This window comes from Myotis myotis, unplaced genomic scaffold, assembly GCF_014108235.1.
Source record: "Myotis myotis isolate mMyoMyo1 unplaced genomic scaffold, mMyoMyo1.p scaffold_m19_p_7, whole genome shotgun sequence".
NCBI classification, from domain to species: Eukaryota; Metazoa; Chordata; class Mammalia; order Chiroptera; family Vespertilionidae; genus Myotis; species Myotis myotis.
In genome coordinates this window covers 68,790,458-68,808,417 of record NW_023416379.1, presented here as the reverse complement: position 1 = coordinate 68,808,417, position 17,960 = coordinate 68,790,458, and the positions used below count along the sequence as shown (strand labels likewise).

General features: G+C 37.0%; 1 protein-coding gene across 1 annotated transcript; it reads right to left on the bottom strand.

Annotated features, from left to right (window-relative positions):
* Positions 1 to 1,512: 1,512 nt before the first annotated feature.
* Positions 1,513 to 1,995, bottom strand: LOC118660153 (H/ACA ribonucleoprotein complex subunit 3). Its single transcript, XM_036317274.1, has one exon. It carries the CDS (start codon positions 1,957 to 1,959, stop codon positions 1,765 to 1,767), a length of 195 nt encoding a protein of 64 aa, XP_036173167.1. The 5' UTR covers positions 1,960 to 1,995; the 3' UTR covers positions 1,513 to 1,764.
* Between the last annotated feature and the right edge of the window lie 15,965 nt (positions 1,996 to 17,960).

Sequence of the window (17,960 nt, the reverse complement as noted above, 5' to 3'; positions counted from 1 at the left end):
AGTCAATGAAGGAAAAATACCACATGATCTCACTCATTCATGGATAATAGAGACCATTATAAACTTATGAACAATAATAGATACAGAGGCAGAGCTGCCTCAAACAGATTGTCAAGCTGCAGCGGGAAGGCCGGGGAGGGTTTGGGGGCAGGAGGGAGGGGGGTAAGAGATCAACCCAAGGACTTGTATGCATGCATAGAAGCATAACCAATGGACATAAGACACTAGGGGGTAGGGGAGGCCAAGAGATTGTCAAGGGTGGGAAAAAAAAAGGACACATATGTAATACCCTTTATAATACTTTAAGCAATAAAACAATAAAAAACAAACAAACAAACAAAACAAAGTGGCTGTACCATTGTGCATTCCCACCAGCAATGAATGTGTGTTCCTGCTGCTCCATCTCTTTGCCAGCATTGGTGTAAGGCAGTGGTGGGCAAACTCATTAGTCAACAGAGGCAAATATCAACAGTACAACGATTGAAATTTCTTTTGAGAGCCAAATTTTTTAAACTTAAACTATATAGGTAGGTACATTGTTATTAACTTAATTAGGGTACTCCTAAGGCTTAGGAAGAGCAACACTCAAGGGGCCAAAGAGCCTCATGTGGCTCTCGAGCTGCAGTTTGCCGACCACGGTTGTAGGGAATAAATTTTAATCGGATTTGTATAGAAATATTATATGTAATGAAACACCAGTTGATATAAAAAACTAAAAAATGAAAATTTTGAAATGGGTCTACCTACCTCTCATTATCTTCTTTCATTTTAAAAAAATTGATGCATTACTCTTTAATTTCTTTTTATTTATTTGAGAGAGAAAGAGGAGAGAGAGAGAGAGAGAGGAGAGAGAGAGATGGGAGAGAAACATCTATCCGTTGCCTCCCGCACGTGCCCCCACCTGGGATCAAATCCACAACCTAGGTATGTGCTCTGACTAGGGAGAAGTTCTAGATTTGGTGAAAAGTTTATAGATTTTTGGAGATAAAGATGCCATGTATATTTTTATTGATAGGTTATGGGTATAGGAGGGAGACTGACTCCAAGGTTTTCATCTTGAGATAAAGACCTTCTACAGAACTGTGCTTTGATGAAGAGAGGAACCAACCACAAGGGAAGTCACTGATTTGCAGTGAAAATAGGAATTTGGGCTGATTAAGCAGCGATGCCTTTTAAAGATACCTGTTGAAATGTCTAGCAAATAATTGGATGTACACATATTATTAAGAAATTCAGGGAATATAATTCAGAAACCATATTTGGACTGGATAAGATTACCTAGAGATAGACTGTCACATATGCTAGCCTCATGTTGCTATAACATTTAAAATTAAATTAATCAAACTTCACTAAAAATTTAAAACTCAATTCAAAGTCACATTAATCACATTTCAAATGTTTAATAGCAACTGGCTCCAATACTGGACAGTGCACAACATTTTCATCATCACATTGTGAATTCTGTATATTAGGACACCATATCATTTGATAAAAACTAGTTTTTTGTTTTTGTTTTTTTTCTCTTTCAAATCATTTTAATAACGTGGCAGTCAAAACACGAAAAGCAGACTCAAACTTGTTTTCTTAAAGGGAGGGTGCTACCATGATTGCTTCCCACAAGCATGATCTAAGGTAATGATGACACCGATTCCAAAGAGCAAGGGTGGTAAGAAGACCTCAAGGCTCACAGACCGAAAAGCTCGGTTTCGGAAAAGTCTCAGAGGGGTCGCCGGTGGCAGGAGAGACATGAAATTTAAGGGATCTTCACAGGACAGGGCGCGGCTGCTGGGTCATCAGCACCTTGAAACGTTTCTTGATGGTGACTCGGTGTCGAGAGTATTTGTCGTCTGGGGAGAACCGAGCAGGATGGGCCGAGCAGGTCTGTTGTCCAATAGGATCAAACTTCTTCAGGGTATAGACCCGGTCTCCCTGTTCATTGAGGTAATACTGGAGAAACATGATCTCGCTGAAGCGGGAGGTTCCAATTCCGTCTGCACTTCTCCGTCTACTGAGGGCCTCCTGATAAAAACTAGTTTTGATTTTTTTTTTCTCTGTGCTTCCAATGATCAACCAATTTAAATAGGAACACATATGTTGATCTGCATCTTACTTCCCACTCCCCTAAGACATAAATACAGCTCAGTTCACTAAACCAACTTATTAATTGTGAGGTTGCTGTTTTTCAAAGGAAATTTTTGTGCAAGGAAAAGAAATGTGTTTGTGTTTGCATTTCTGTGTGTGTGCATGTGTGAATTGTGAAATGTGTTTGTGTTTGCATTTCTGTGTGTGTGCATGTGTGAATTGTGAAATGTGTTTGTGTTTGCATTTCTGTGTGTGTGCATGTGTGAATTGTGTATTAGAACTAAGTTGCAGTTCCCAAAATACATCAGCCCCCTTTCCCAGCTGTGTATACTTAAGCAAATTATTTAAGCTCAGTAAGTCTTGTTTTCCTCCTGGGTAAAATGGGAATAATAATGCCTATCTCAAAGTGTTATTATAAGAAATCACAGAATTGATGGTGGCTATAAAGTGCTTTGCACAGTAGCTGGCACATAGTAAGTACAATATAAATATTAGCTTTAAAAGTATCAAGAGTAATAATAACGCTATATAACTATATAAAAATAAATTGTTATTACACATATGTTGGAAATTGTATTACATTTTAAGAGAGAGCAGATACTAGAAATACATCTACCTCAGCTTGTTTTTGGCTTTTGTCTGTAACATTAATAATGCTCAATTTTAGAGGTAATAGATGAGCAAAGATGCAATTAATAAAACAATTTTAAGAGCTCCTAGAATAATGCATTTAAAATCTGTATTTTGTATGTTCAAATTCATATGAGAATATTTACTGTAAAAATTTTAATACCAGATTTCATGATGAGTATATGTTTCAGTATATTTTGTCTTCCCCTTCAAGTCAGAAGAACATTAGCAGTAGAAGTTCTAGCCAACAAAATAAGAGTGGACTATTGAGATTTTAAAAAAGCAGTGTTTTAATTACTGGAATCCTTGATGATTTTTGAATTAAGTTCTATGCCTGTATTCTCTAATTTCATAAGTAAATAAATAGTTTACTGAAAGTTGGACTTCCCTCACTAGCGATTAGTAGAAACCTCATTAATGCAGGAGTTAACCTTGTTTTGAGAGTTTATGTTTTGTGTGTGTCTGTGTGTGTGTGTGTGTGTTTTGTTATCTTTTTTTGGTAAGCCTTTATCTGACTAGTGATTTTTTGTTCTGGGTTTTACTTCTTTGTCTTGATTACTGCTAGAAATTTAGGTGCTAGATTGATGAATTTTAGAAAAAGGTAGTAGATAAAATAATTTTTCAGTTAATGTGTTCAAGAATCTAAAATGAGAAGAAGAAAATGTTTAAGAAAAGGAATCTGTAGGATCCCTTTCCATGTTACAGAAACTGATCTAAATTTTTCTACACAATACTTATCTAAAATGAATATACTTCCATTCAGTTCATAGCCATACAACCCTAGTTATTCTTTTTTTTTTTTAACCCTCACCTGAGGATATTGTTCCATTGATTCTTAGCAAGTGGAAGAGAGAGGGAAAGACAGAGAGAAATATTGATGTGAGAGAAACACATCAATTGGTTGCCTCCTGCACATGCCCTGATCAGGTGCTGGCAGGGTAGGAGCCTGCAACCAAAGTACATGCTCTTGACTGGAATGGAACCTGGGAACCTTCGGTCCACAAGCTGATGCCCTATCCACTGAGCAAAACCAAATAAGGCTTTATAACCCTACTAGGGGCCCAGAGCATGAATTTATGCACTTTGAAAGGAACTGTGGGTCACGAGGCAGCTGTAGGCACCCGAGGCGGATCTTGGCCCATCCTGCGCGCTCCTGCCTGACCCCTGTCTGTTGGCAGCCGCTCTCCAGCTGCCACGGCTCCCATGTACTGATAGTGCCGGTTCTGCTGGCTCCCACTGATGGAGCAGAGCAATTGCTGCTGGCACCAGCAATGGGTGTGAGTGGGGCTGGCGCTGTCAGTGGGTGAGAGTGGCAGCTGCTGCCCTGACCATGCCTCAGGAGCAGGGGGAGGTAGAAAAGTCCTCAGGGGCAACCGGGGTCAGCAGCTGCCACTCGTACCCCCTGATGGTGCTGAGTGATTGGGACCGGTGTCAGGCACTGGCAGCAGGTGCGAGCACCATGCAGAACTGCGGCTTGCAGGGGCAAAGAATTTTCAGTAACCACTAAAGGCTTGCCCCAATGACAGCGATTGGCACCCCACCTTGGTCTGGTGCCCCCGCTCACCTGCTTCACCATTCCACCGTGGTCAACACCCGCCATGTTCTTCACACTCACCCTGGTGGTCAGAGCACGTCATAGCAACCGGTTGTTCAGTTTGGTTGTTCCAGTTGTTTCACCACTCGGTCTATTTGCATATTAGCCTTTTATTATATAGGATTTCTATCACCAGCTATTTCTCCATTTATCCTATAATTCCACCATCATTTTGATCATTTAAATATTTATGACATTATAGACATAAAATAAATTATTATCATTTATAATGCTTTCAATACATGAAACCCATTTCATCCATAGACCTAGGTATTCAATGATAATGTACCTACTTTTATATTCTTATTAGTGGAGGATGAAGGTACAAATGACCCTTGAACAACATGGGTTTAAACTTCTTGGGTCCACAGATGTTTTTCAATAAATATCTGTACTGTTTTTCATTTGGGTTTGGCCATCCCAGGATATGAAGGCCAACTGTATGCATTATTTATGCAAAATTATATAGGGGACTTAAGCATCCATGGAGAGAGTTTCTTGATAATGAGGAACAACTTTAAGTTTTTAGAGGGGGTTGGTGCCCCTACCCCCTTTCTTGTTCAAGAGTCAATTGTATATATAATTTAAAATGAGACATTTTGAATAACAATGGTAAAAGTAAAATATTGGAAATCTATTGTAGTATAACAAACTTGGTTACATATACAAATTTTCAGTAGCCTACCCCAACAGAATGTATTGTTTCTTTTAATTAAAAAATATATATATATTTTATTTCAGAGAGGAATGGAGGAGAGAGAGATAGAAACATCAATGATACGAGAGAGTCATTGATTGACTGCCTCCTCCATGCCCTCTTCAGGGAACTGAGCCCAAAACCCAGGCATGTGTCCTGACTGGGAATTGAACCATTACCTCCCTGTTCACACTCAACCCACTGAGCCACACCAGCCGGACAGAATTTGTTGTTTGACCGTGGTACATACTGGTAATCATTGCAGTTTAGTGGAGCTCACGACACACAATCATATGGAAACCTAGAAATTATTATTTTTTTCCAACTAGACTATGACTTGCTAAGGTAAGAAACTTTAACATATTATTCTTTTCTCAAAGCATGCTTGGAATCTGCTACTTGGTACATTCAATGGTTGTTTTTGGGGAAAAATGAGTTATTGATTTAAGATGGAGTAATATAATATAATAAATATAATATAATATAATATAATATAATATAATATAATATAATATAATATATAATATAATATAAAATAGCTGAAATATGAAATTCTTATTGACATGGGAGGCACCAAGGGGGACTGCATATTCTATTAGGGATTAAAACCACAAATATACTTAAAATTTAAACATTTACATGTAAAAAAATTCTTTGACAGGTCATAAATATTTGAAATCACAAGGGAGATGCTAACTAAAGAATTTTATTCTAAAAGAAATGAAAATATATGATACTCTTATATCAATAATGATACATATATTTATAGGAGCTCAAAGAAAAATAAAATACAAAGATATTCAGAATGTATGAAATTACATCACTGAAGAAAAATTTTGTATGTTGAGCTCTAGTAGAAGTCATTTTGAAATCTATAATGTGGATATTTAATTGTCAACCCTAAAATATGCATCAGTAGAAAAAGTATCCATTCAAGTAATATCTATGTGCTTTCATGTGCTCAGCAACAATCGCTTTCCCTCAGGAGGCTTTACTTTCTAAAGAACTCTGAAAAATTAATTGTATTATAAAAATAAATGTGTTTTAAAAAATGCATATTTATGATGTGATTATAATTGAATATTGCATCTGTTTCTCTTTAAGAACATTATAATGAATATCAAATCCTTTGATTATAAATTAACATTGTATATACTATGTTTTTAGATAAAAGGCAATGTAATATTTACCTCAATGGTTGCAGACTAAATTAAAATGTAATTCAGTTGATTTAAATCAAATGCCATACTCCAATGTTTCTGTTTCAGTTAAAAAGCCATCAATCAGCTTTCTCAATCTGATATAAAGGAAAATGCCAAGGATGTGGAAAATTATCCCTGGACATGTAATTTGTGAATAGTGGCTAGAAATCTAGTATCTTCACCAATGAGCTCCTTTTATTTTTCCATTCCATGCGTAGAGAATATATAGTCTTTTTCACTTTACTATGCCTACTTGTCATTAGCTGATTGAAAATGACAATGGGTCCTATTCCAACCCACAAATATTGCTTAAACTCTAAAATTATACCATAATTTTATTATTATACAATAATAATAGTTTACCTTAGATTTCTAAATGGTTAAAATGCATCTTCACAAATTGCTGGGGTCCAACCCCAGCAGGTCCAGGGGTCCCCAAAGGTGTGGACGGAGTTGGTGAAGAAGGAATGACACAGAGGCAGCGTTCAGGTGATCATCATAGCCGGGTTCTCTTGTCAGGGTCTCCAGCTAGGTTCTGTAGCCAGTTCTCTAGCCAAGTTCTTTCTAGGATCTCCAGCCAGGTTCTGTAGCCATGTTCCCTCGCTAGGTTCTCCAGCCAGGTTCGGTTACCAGGTTCTGTAGCCGGGTTCTCCAGCTAGGTTCTGTCTAGGTTCTCCAACCAAGTTCTGTAGCCAGGTTCTGTCCAGGATCTTTTGCCATGTTCTCTCCAGTGAAGTTCTGGTTAGGATCTCCAGCCAGGTTCTGTGTCCATGTTCTCTTGCTAGGTTGTCCAGGTTCGGTTGCCAGGTTCTGTCTCTAGGTTCTGTGTAGGTTCTGTGTCTAGGTTCTGTGTCCTGTTGTCTTGTTACATCTGTGTTTATACCAGTGGATTCCAATCCTATCAATCTCTATTCCAAAGGTTAGGGCGTTTCTTTTCTCCATTCCAGGGAGTAAAGATTATGTAGCTTAAGCATGATTGTTCATAGTTAAAGTGATTAATTATCCGCCTGGCACTTAGTTAAGGGGTTTTATTCCCTCCCTAACTTCAGGGGAAAATCCCTACCTGGGGAAACAACCTTTCTCAGAGAGGTGACCTTGGTTAAAACACATAGTGCCAAGAAGGTGAGCAAACATATTAAGAACAGTATGCCATATATGCCAGGTCCCTTGAAACAGCAAGGATGGACCGGCTCCTGGCAACAAATCTCTTTAAGATCATCATTCACTGAACAGTCATGAGTAGGCAACCAGCCTTGTACAGGGGTACAAGCCTACCTCTGTACAATTATTTCTTCAAAATTGAGGTTTCATTACACAAAATAAATGTAGCATGACTTATTACTAAGGGAAGAGTATCTGCATTATAAGGCATGTTATTGGTTATAGTGAGCACCATATAACTAAAGCTGTAGCTTGTAAAGGATGGCAATTCAGTACAGTAGTCCTTCCCTTATCTGTGGGGTTACATTCCAAAATCCCCATTGGAGGCTTGAAGCTGTGGAAAAAATTCAACCTGATATATGCTATATTGTTTCCTACACATACATACCTATGATAAAGTTTTACTTATAAATTAGGTACAGTAAGAGAATGACAATAATAAATAATAATAACAGAGAGTAATTATAATAATACTAGAGGCCCGATGTATGAAAATTTGTGCACTCGGGGGAGGTGGGGGTGTCTCTCAGCCTGGCCTGTGCCCTCTTGCAGTCCAGGAGCCCTTGGGGGATGTCTACCTACCAGCTTAGGCAAGCTCCCCAGGGGCCTCAGCTGTCAGTCAGACATCCTTAGCACTGCTGAGGAGGCTGGAGAGGCTCCTGCCACCGCTGTTGCGCTTGAAGCCATCAGCCTGCTTGTGGCTGAACGAAGCTCCCCCTGTGGGAGCGCACTGACTACCAGGGGGCAGCTCCTGTGTTGAGCATCTGCCCCCTGGTGGTCAGTGTGCATCATAGCGACTGGTCATTCCTGGTTGTTCCACCATTAGGGTCAATTTGCATAGTACCCATTTTTTAATATAGGATACTGTAATGAAAGATATGTGTATATGGTCTCTCTCTCAAATTATCTAATTGTGTTATATTTTTTACTTAAAGGAAGCACTTTACAGCTTTACTTTGGCATATCTGAATTTCTAGCATCACTACTCTTGTACTTTGGGGCCATTGTTAAGTAAAGTAAGAATTACTTGAATTCAAGCACTCAATATTATGACAGTTGATCTGATAACAGAAATGCCTACTAAGCCACTGATGGATGAGTAGGGCATAAAACATGGAGATTCTGAAAAAAGAGAGAATTCCGGTCCCAGGCAGAATGGACAGGATGGCTCAAAGTGGAACAGTATGATATTTCATCACACTACTAATGGTGTGCAATTTAAAATGTTTATTTTTAGAATTTTTCATTTAATATTTTAAGACCATGATTACTAAAACCATGGAAAGTGAAACCTTGAATAAGAGGGAAGACTACCCAGGAGCCCTCTGTTTTATTTTTGAAATTATATCTAAGTTTAAATTTATTTCAAAGAGATAAGAAAAAATATGTGTATCTATTTCTCTGATTTTTTAGTTTAAATTTTGCCCCAGGAGCAGCATAGGTAGAGGACCCCTGGGCCTTCTTAGAGCTATCGAGTAACTCAAGACCAGAATTCCCTCCATCACACTTATCCCCCACCTGATTATATGCAGTGGCTTATACCATCTTGTTTAGGGAATCCATCAAATCTCTTTCCATTGAGTATATTAATTCAATATATTTCCCTCATTAGTAGGTATAGTGAATCTCAAAGATCTCCAAACCCTCACAAGTGCCATTGTGAAGAGTAGAGAATTCATAAGGATATACATATTGGGTAAGTTACATTAAAGAAAAATAAAATAATAGAATTGGATCAAGCTCTCAATGCTTAAAAATATGTTTATGCTATTTCAGATACTCATAATTTATTTACACGGCCTACATTAGCAAAATGCACAAAATGAGTGAGAGTAGGATATGCTATTTTTAGAAATGTTTTATGCAAAATAAATGCATGAGAGCAGGATATATTTTACAAGTGATATCACCTTTCAAATAAACTCCAAGTCAAAGACAGCTATTCAGTCATATTGCGGTAAGTTGGTAAAGATATCATCTCTCGTCCATTCATTCAAAATATATTCCTTTGGTGTCCCTATGTTTTAAAATAGAAATACAAAGGAAATACCAAAGAATATGACTTAAATACTATCCACAGCAGTTCACATTCTAATTGGTAAGACAGACAAATAATTGTATATTTATGAAGTTAAGGGCAATGGAAGAAAAATATGTTTGGCAATAGAGAGATGCTCACTAAGCCTGAAAGATTATAAATTGATTCTTGGGAAAGTAATTACCAGTATAGAGACCTGTATGATAAGGAGGGTTTCCCTTGGTAGTTATGGAGGAGTCGTGAGAGGAGGGTAGAGAAAACTGTAAGCAGAGGGAAAAGCAAAATTAGATGTATGCAATGCATGCAAAAATTGCATCTTATTATGTGTGAGAAACTGTAAAACTAATTTTGCTTTCTTGTAGTTTGAAAGGAGTGGAATAATATTAGGTCTGAAGATTTATTCCAGCATCAGGCGTGGTTGATGTTGCATACATTGTTAAGTAGCTCTATCCAGTAAATGTTGTGGTCCATTAGAGAGTTTTGGACAGGGAAGTGATTTGCAAAGTATTTTCCATAGATCACCTCCGTGGCTATTAAAGAATTGTATGCTATCCAAGAACAGAGGCAGGGAGCGATGATGTTTACAACTAGAGTACAGGCACTTGGAATGAAGAAGAGTATGCTTATTTAAAATGTAATTAGAGGGAAAAATAAACAGTGCTTGGTTTAATGTGGTGACATGGGTGAAGAGTAGGGAAGATATTCATTCTCATAAGGTTGCTAGCAAGAAGGTTTTAGCACCAACATACAATAAAGAAAAAAGAATAGATTGGGATAAAGTCAGAAAAATGCTTATATTTTGGACATCGTAAAATGTGAATTCTTCTGAGAGAGAGCATATAGAAAGAATTGATAGCCAAGTCCAAACTTCAGAGAATGGCGGGGTATTACTTGATAAAGAATGAGCTCATGAAGAAAGTGCTTGAATTCAAGTAATTCTTACTTCACTTAACAATGGCCCCAAAGTACAAGAGTAGTGATGCTAGAAATTCAGATATGCCAAAGTAAAGCTGTAAAGTGCTTCCTTTAAGTAAAAAATATAACACAATTAGATAATTTGAGAGAGAGAGACCATATACACATATCTTTCATTACAGTATCCTATATTAAAAAAGGGTACTATGCAAATTGACCCTAATGGTGGAACAACCAGGAATGACCAGTCGCTATGATGCACACTGACCACCAGGGGGCAGATGCTCAATACAGGAGCTGCCCCCTGGTGGTCAGTGCGCTCCCATGCTGGGAGCCGGTCCATGCTTGCTGTTTCAAGGGACCTGGCATATATGGCATACTGTTCTTAATATGTTTGCTCACCTTCTTGGCACTATGTGTTTTAACCAAGGTCTCCTCTCTGAGAAAGGTTGCTTTTGTATTCCAGAGGACGTAGGACTAAGGAGTCTACCTTCTGGAATACAAAAGTATTTTGTTCAGAGGATACTGAACCAAAAAAGGTAAATCAGCTTTTTTATCTCATGTCTTTTTAAGAGCATTAAACAACAAGAAACTTAGCATAAAATTATTTCTAGGAATAAGAATTATATAATACCTTAATGTCTGTCCCTATTTTATAGTTGCTTGATATGTGCCTAAAATCATATTTTTTATTCTTATACTCTTTTAATATTATGTTGCAAAGTAATCTCTATAAATATTTGTAAAATGTCTTGTGAAGTAACTTATGGATGGATTAAAGTAAATTACTGAATAGTTAAATGAAAAAAATGATTAATAAAGAATCATGTATTGTTGTACTTAGAGGCAATGAGAGTTGACACAGGCCTATTGCATTAGTGTCCCTGCTAAGCTTTACTGAAACTGCAAAATAAAATGGTATCAGTATATGTTTATTTTAATATAAATCTAGTTGTGTTATTATTCATCTGTGACAAGGAGCAACTCATACAGCAGTAAATCTATAGTATTTGGTCAAGGAAAATCAATATCTGTGAAATTAATGTCCTAACAAAAGCCCAAATATACATCTCTTTCTTCTTTTTCCAACAGTAAGATGACCATCTTAAACCTCTTCTGCTGTCCTGAGTATCTGGGTAATTAGAGAAGACAGAATGTCAAGCTTTCAGACACTTGACAATGGCTTTTGATCCCATTATGGCCACCTGCTTCGGGCAGCTGTGCTCCATCTGGGCCTTCACTTTTCTTCATTATAATGTAACGGAGGGCCTAGTCAGCCCCAGGGAAGAGGAAACTAACTTACTGCTTTTAAACATCCTTATTTTCTAGTGAAGAAATATATTCCTGTGTGTGTGTGTGTGTGTGTGTGTGTGTGTGTGTGTGTGTGTGTGTGTGTGTGTTTCTTCTACTCAGCGTTAAGGTTCAGGAAAATTATTTTTCCTTGTGTTTCCTGGTTGATTGAAGGTGAAGATGTTTATATTTGGTTCATCCTTAACACTTTCATCTTGAGATGATGAGGCTCTTCTATTACCCTGTACTTTTTGAAAACGCTCTGATTTTTCTATACTGTTCTTACGTGCTGTGAGGTTCATGAAAACCAAAAGTTCAAAGTCACCAAAGCAAATAAAAGCCATCAGCCTGGATACTGTCTTCATTACCCTTTCACACCTTTCTGGCTTCTTTTCTTTCCTTAGTTTTTGGTAAGAGAGCTACTTTATTTCCTCCAGCTCACTGGTAAATTAAGAAGAGTTATTCCCCATCCCCATCACCACCAAACCAAGATCTTTTGCCGTTTTTTGGTTTTTTTTTGCAAAGAAAGGTAATCCACTTGCTTTAATAGCACTGTTATAAGAAACAAAAATTCTAGCTAATTGCATGTAGTCATTCAAGCTCCAGTTTAAACATAAACTTGTTTGTGAATGATTCACTACTAGTAATTTTCAAATAAGAATTAATAACCCACCCTCTGACAGTCCTCCTTTTTTCATACATTATGACCCTTTATTCTTAAACAGTTCAGTGCTAAGAATATAAATATTCTCTTACATGTCAACTTCAGTAATTTAACATTAATATGATATTTTATCTAATCTACCATCCATATTCCAATTTTATTAATTGACTAAATAATGTTCTTTATAGCATTTATTTTTCTTACTCTAGTACAGGAACACATATAGGTTCAAGTATTCTATTTAGTTGTCACATCTCTTTAGTGTCCTTTCATCTGGAATATATTGCAGTCTTTCTTTGTCATTTATGACACTTTTGAAGGTACAATCCTGTTTTTGTGTTTAATAGAAAGTTCCTCATTTAGGGGGTTTTTCTGATGTTTCTTCATGGTTAGATTATGCATCCCAGCTTGAATACTATATAAGCAATACTGTGTCCCTCTCACGGTATCACATTGGAGGCACCTGATATCTATCTGCCCCTCATGGATGATATGACTACCCAGTCAACAGATTGTCTGATCTCATATGGGAGAGAATCATTGATTGGGTGCCTCCTGCAAGCCTACTACTGGGGTGGAGGGGGAATCCAGCCTGGAACCTGGGCATGTGCCCTGATTGGAAATCGAACTGTGACCTTCTGATCCAACTAAACCAAGCTGATCAGATTAAATTTAGATAATCCACTTAAGTCAATTTTATCATTTTATCAGATTAGATCACTGAACCAAACTGGATGGGCAATTCTTTTTTTTTCAAAGTGTGATTTCATTTAAAACACCTATATGTAGATAAAAATATCTGAGCTGAGATACACACTAAGATGTAAAAAACTAGATGATGGATTTAATGATGATTCTGTTATTCCCTTTTGATTAGAATAGTAGTACTTCGCTCCTATTTCTTAGTTATTTAAATTCTCTGTGCTTCAATTTTCTCAATTATAAAATGTAGGGTTTAAATGTTTTACTTAGTCTAAAATATTTGTATTAATATTTTTATACTTAGAAAGTATAACGTATTAGCATAAATAATTTATTTTTCTACTCTTGATTTTTTTTATTGTTTGAAGTATTACATATGTCTCCTTTTTCCCCAATTGACCCCACCCCCCCAGGACAAGCTGCCACTGCCCCAGTGTTCCTCATTCTTTTAAAAAAACTCTCCTTTAATATGTTGCTTATTATATTGCACATTTTCTGTTCAAATACATGAGCTCCCATGAGCTGTCTACAATTCCTTATTCAGCTTTGTATCCCAGAGTCCTGTGCTTCCTGTTCTACTATAACTTGACCATTATGTTACTAAGAGACCTTGTATTATCAAAACTTTTGAAATTATGTAATTGTTTCCATGAAAGATACTAATGTTCATAATAACATAAAGAAGCTCTTGCTATATATGCTTTTAGATTTATAACAACAAAGTTATGTTTTCTCTAGAAATGTGGATTTTATAGCAATACTTAATTAATTTATTAAATTAAAAATGATACAGCATTGGATGGAATCTAGAAAAAGTCTGATTCTTTATTACATTTTCTTTTTATACTTCCAGTGGTACTTCAGTCTCCTCCATCACATTTGACCTTAATCTTGAATTTCCTTTGGGAGTTTATAATTATAATATGTCAACAAAAGTACAGAAAGAAAATAAACGATTTTTTTTTCAGCAGAGTAGTCAGTGGTCCAAATGTAATACAGTAAGTAGTGTACTGTGTGCTCTTCCCCCAGTTTCCTCTAATTTTAATATCTTATCCACATAAAAATTAGCATTGTTACAGTATTATTAACTAAGCTTCAGGCTGTATTCAAGGTTCAAGGTTCATGAATTTTTCTCACTCATTTCATTTTTCTGTTCCAGGATCCAATCTAGAAGCTCAGATTAGATATAGTTGTCATGTCTTCTTCCTTGTCTTTAATCTGTGACAGACAGTTCCTCAGTCTTTCCTTGTCTTTTATGACTTTGACAGTTTTAAAACCCACAGGTCAGTTATCTTGTAAAATGTCTCTCAGGTTGGATTTGTCTGATGTTTTCTCATGATCAGATTGAGGTTGTGTATGTTTGGCCAAAATACCAAAGTGAGCTTTCTTAGTCATCCTGTCATGGGATATGTGTTAAGGATGTGTCTTATTACTCCCGATGTGACCTTGATCACTTGCTAAGATAGCGTTTACTTCTCTACCATAAGGTTATGGTATTTACTCTGAGTAATTAAACCACTATCTTGTGCGATATTTTTTGAATCTATAAAACATTTTATTCTCCTCAAATTTATGGTCACTAATTTTATCACCATCACTGGACCTAGCTTACAACAATGATTACTGTGGTGTTCTAATGATGATTTTCTATTTTTTCCCACCCTTCTTTTTACTATTTGGAATTCTTGTAAGGGAGAGATGACCTTTCTTCCCAGCTTGTTTGTTTGTTTGTTTGTTTGTTTATTTTAGCATTCTTGCCAGTGGAAATTGTGTGTGTTTTTTTATGGTTCACATAAAAAGCATTCCAGGCACAAAGGTATGGGAGATTGTGCCTTGGTAAGATTTATTTTGGGTGCAAATATAAAGTTTTTCCTAAGTTCCCAAAATGGCATCTCCATCCATCCCACTGTGGGAAAATCTCAGCCTTGTCTTTACCAAGCTCAGTACAAAGATCAAGGTCCAAAAGTTCTGTGTCATTACTTCAATCCAGTTCAGCCTGTCCCCATCTGTCTAGCTTAGTCTGTTCCCAGCCAGTAGTGTGCCAGGCCCATGTTGGGCCCTGTGGCTGCTGGGCTGGGAGGGCCACACTGTTGCTAAGGAGAGAGAATGGGAACAAAGAGGGCACGCTCACACCAGGCAAGAGAGGGAGCTTCTTTGTTAGGATGCTTACATTATCTCAGGCTTGGAACTGGAGCAGGCCCTACTGCAAACTAACCAATCAACTTTCCAAGCTTTCCTGGCCTTCTGATAGGTCCATCCTCTAAGGATGTATTTCCTAGATCTTTGTGGGGGAAGAGGGAGGTGTTCCATGTCCCTTATCCAATCCAATCCTTTTTCTAGGCTAAACTGACAGGCCACTATTGTCACAGTTTTGACTCCTAGTGCCATGTGCTGACCTTCTCCTGTATTGTTCTCTCATTTCTCCCAGTAATCCATGGAGTGGGTAATCATTAAAGCTTTTGGGGTTGGAGAGAAGTCCAGATAGATCTTAAATCATCTTTCCACCAATCCTCCTCATTTTAATCTCATTCAATGACACACATTCAAAGGTATGATTGTCTAAATTTATTAATATATCCCAACATTTTGTGACACAAACAAATTTACATATTGTTGACTTTCTTTGCTATAGGTTCTAATTTGAAAAACAAAAAACAAAAAAACTTTAATCCTAAATCATCACTCATCCATCTGCAGATCATCCTAAACAAAAAGTTTGACATCTCTCATCTGTTGTAGTCACCTCTAAATTCTCATTGTCTTTGTCTTTATCTTTCTACTGTTATTTTCTATTATAATCCTAAAAGTAGGATTTGAGACTAGAGATAAACACACGTTGCTTTATCCATCAACTTTAGCTGCAATTATAAATAGATGCGATTTTCTCTCTTTTTAATTTTTTCTTCTATTAGTCTCATATCAAGCATCAGTGAAGACAATCAGGGTTTACTGCCACAGAAGGATGAGAAAAATGGTGAAAAGAAAGAACATCAATTATGTATTTATAAGCTTCCTGCTGTATTTTTAATGGTTTTAATAATTATTTCTGGGAAAGTGTGTTGCACTTCCAAATCCTAGCTATTTTATATTAATAGGTCAAATTAATATATTTCAGAACTTTGATTTATGAAAATGCATGTTGATATTATTAACATTTATCTGAGGATTAATACTATTTCTAACATTATGAAGGAGAAGGAAGAAAATCAGAAACAGAATAATAGCAGGTGCTATTAGAATGTTTGAGAAAGAGTGTCTGTGTAGTCTCATTGAAACCTTGTAATGGGGGCAAGAATATGACACGACCTCTAGGGAAGATTGGTGAAATGAAAAGTGGAGAGGATTTTGTTTCTGACTCCCTTTTAGTGCTTTTAACCAATCAACTTTAACCAACCATCATCTCAGAGGGTGTATTTGGATGAGATTAACACTGAAGTGGGTGAACGTTGAGTAATTCAGATTGCCCTTCATAATGTGGTTGGCCCTCAACCAAGATGAGAACTTCGCAGAATTTCTCAGCACCATTCAGTGTGACATGAGTGAAATAATATGGTTGTGTGTAGAACAGGATAAAAAGAAAAAATGACCAGAGCCCGGCCGGTGTGGCTCAGTGGTTGAGCATCCTATGAACCATGAGGTCAGGGTTCGATTCAGAGTCAGGGCACATGCCTGGGTTGAGGGCTTGATCTCCAGTGTGGGGCGTGCAGGAGGCAGCCATTCAATGATTATCTCTCATCATTGATGTTTCTATCTCTCTCTCCCTTTCCCTTCCTCTCTGAAATCAATTAAAATATATTTTAAAAAATAACAAAAAAATGACCAAAGCCAGACTTACTAAACCTCTTGTTGCCCTAGAGTTGAATGAGGGAGGATCTAAATATTCCTGTGCCACTCCGACACCTGGATGATTCAGGAAAAGGGGAAGCTTGCAAACCTTGAGGGAGCCTTAGCTGCATGGACTCTATCCCTGGAGACCAGTTGGGACCATAGTCATCTTAGTAGATGCTGGTACAGATGAAAGAAAGCCACTCAGAGCCAAACACGTGGCTGGACCTAAGCCAGATCCAAAACGGGCAGGCATTATGGATCACTACATGTGTTCTTTGACGTCACAATGGTACACAAACTTCCAGAAACTATAAACACTGTCCTGGGAAGGAAGTAACTGAATGGAAGCTAATACAGGGCAATAAATAATAAGGCAAGTGTGCATATGTACAATTGACTACATTAACTTTTTGACATTTTATAGAAATTAGGGGAAAGTTGAGATTAAGTTCCCTAAAAATAAAAGCCTGTTTTCTTTCTTACCTATTTTTACTATTATTTAAAAGTAATTATACCTGCTACCTGTCACACTCAGAGAAATTAACTGTTGGGAAGCTTATAAGATGAGCATTCGATAGAAACTGTGGTGTAAACATAAGAGTGTGCAAAAACTGCTAAGTTCAAGGCAAAAATATGGTTAACAGTGTGATGGTTAATTTTATGCATCATCTCAGAGGATGTATTTGGATGAGATTAACACTGAAGTGGGTGAACTTTGAGTAATTCAGATTGCCCTTCATAATGTGGTTGGCCCTCATCCAATCAACTGAAGGCCTAAATAGAACAAAAATATTAGCCTTCCTGTGCAATAGGAAATTATCCAGCCAACGCCAGATTCTGACTGAAACTGAAGCATGAGTCTCTGCCTGCTGACCCACACTGCAGATTTTAAACTTGCCTCTATACCTCATAATAAATCTATCTATCTATTATCTATCTATCTATCTATATATATATCTATCTGTCTATCTATCTATCATCTATCATCATGTATCTATCACCTGCACACATACATACACACACGCATACCTTATTTGCTCTGTTTTCCTGGAGAGCCCAGGGATCAATTCAACTTTATTTAACTACCAAATGACACCATCATTATTTGATATTTGCTATATTATGCTAAGATATGCAACAAATTAAGATATAAGCCA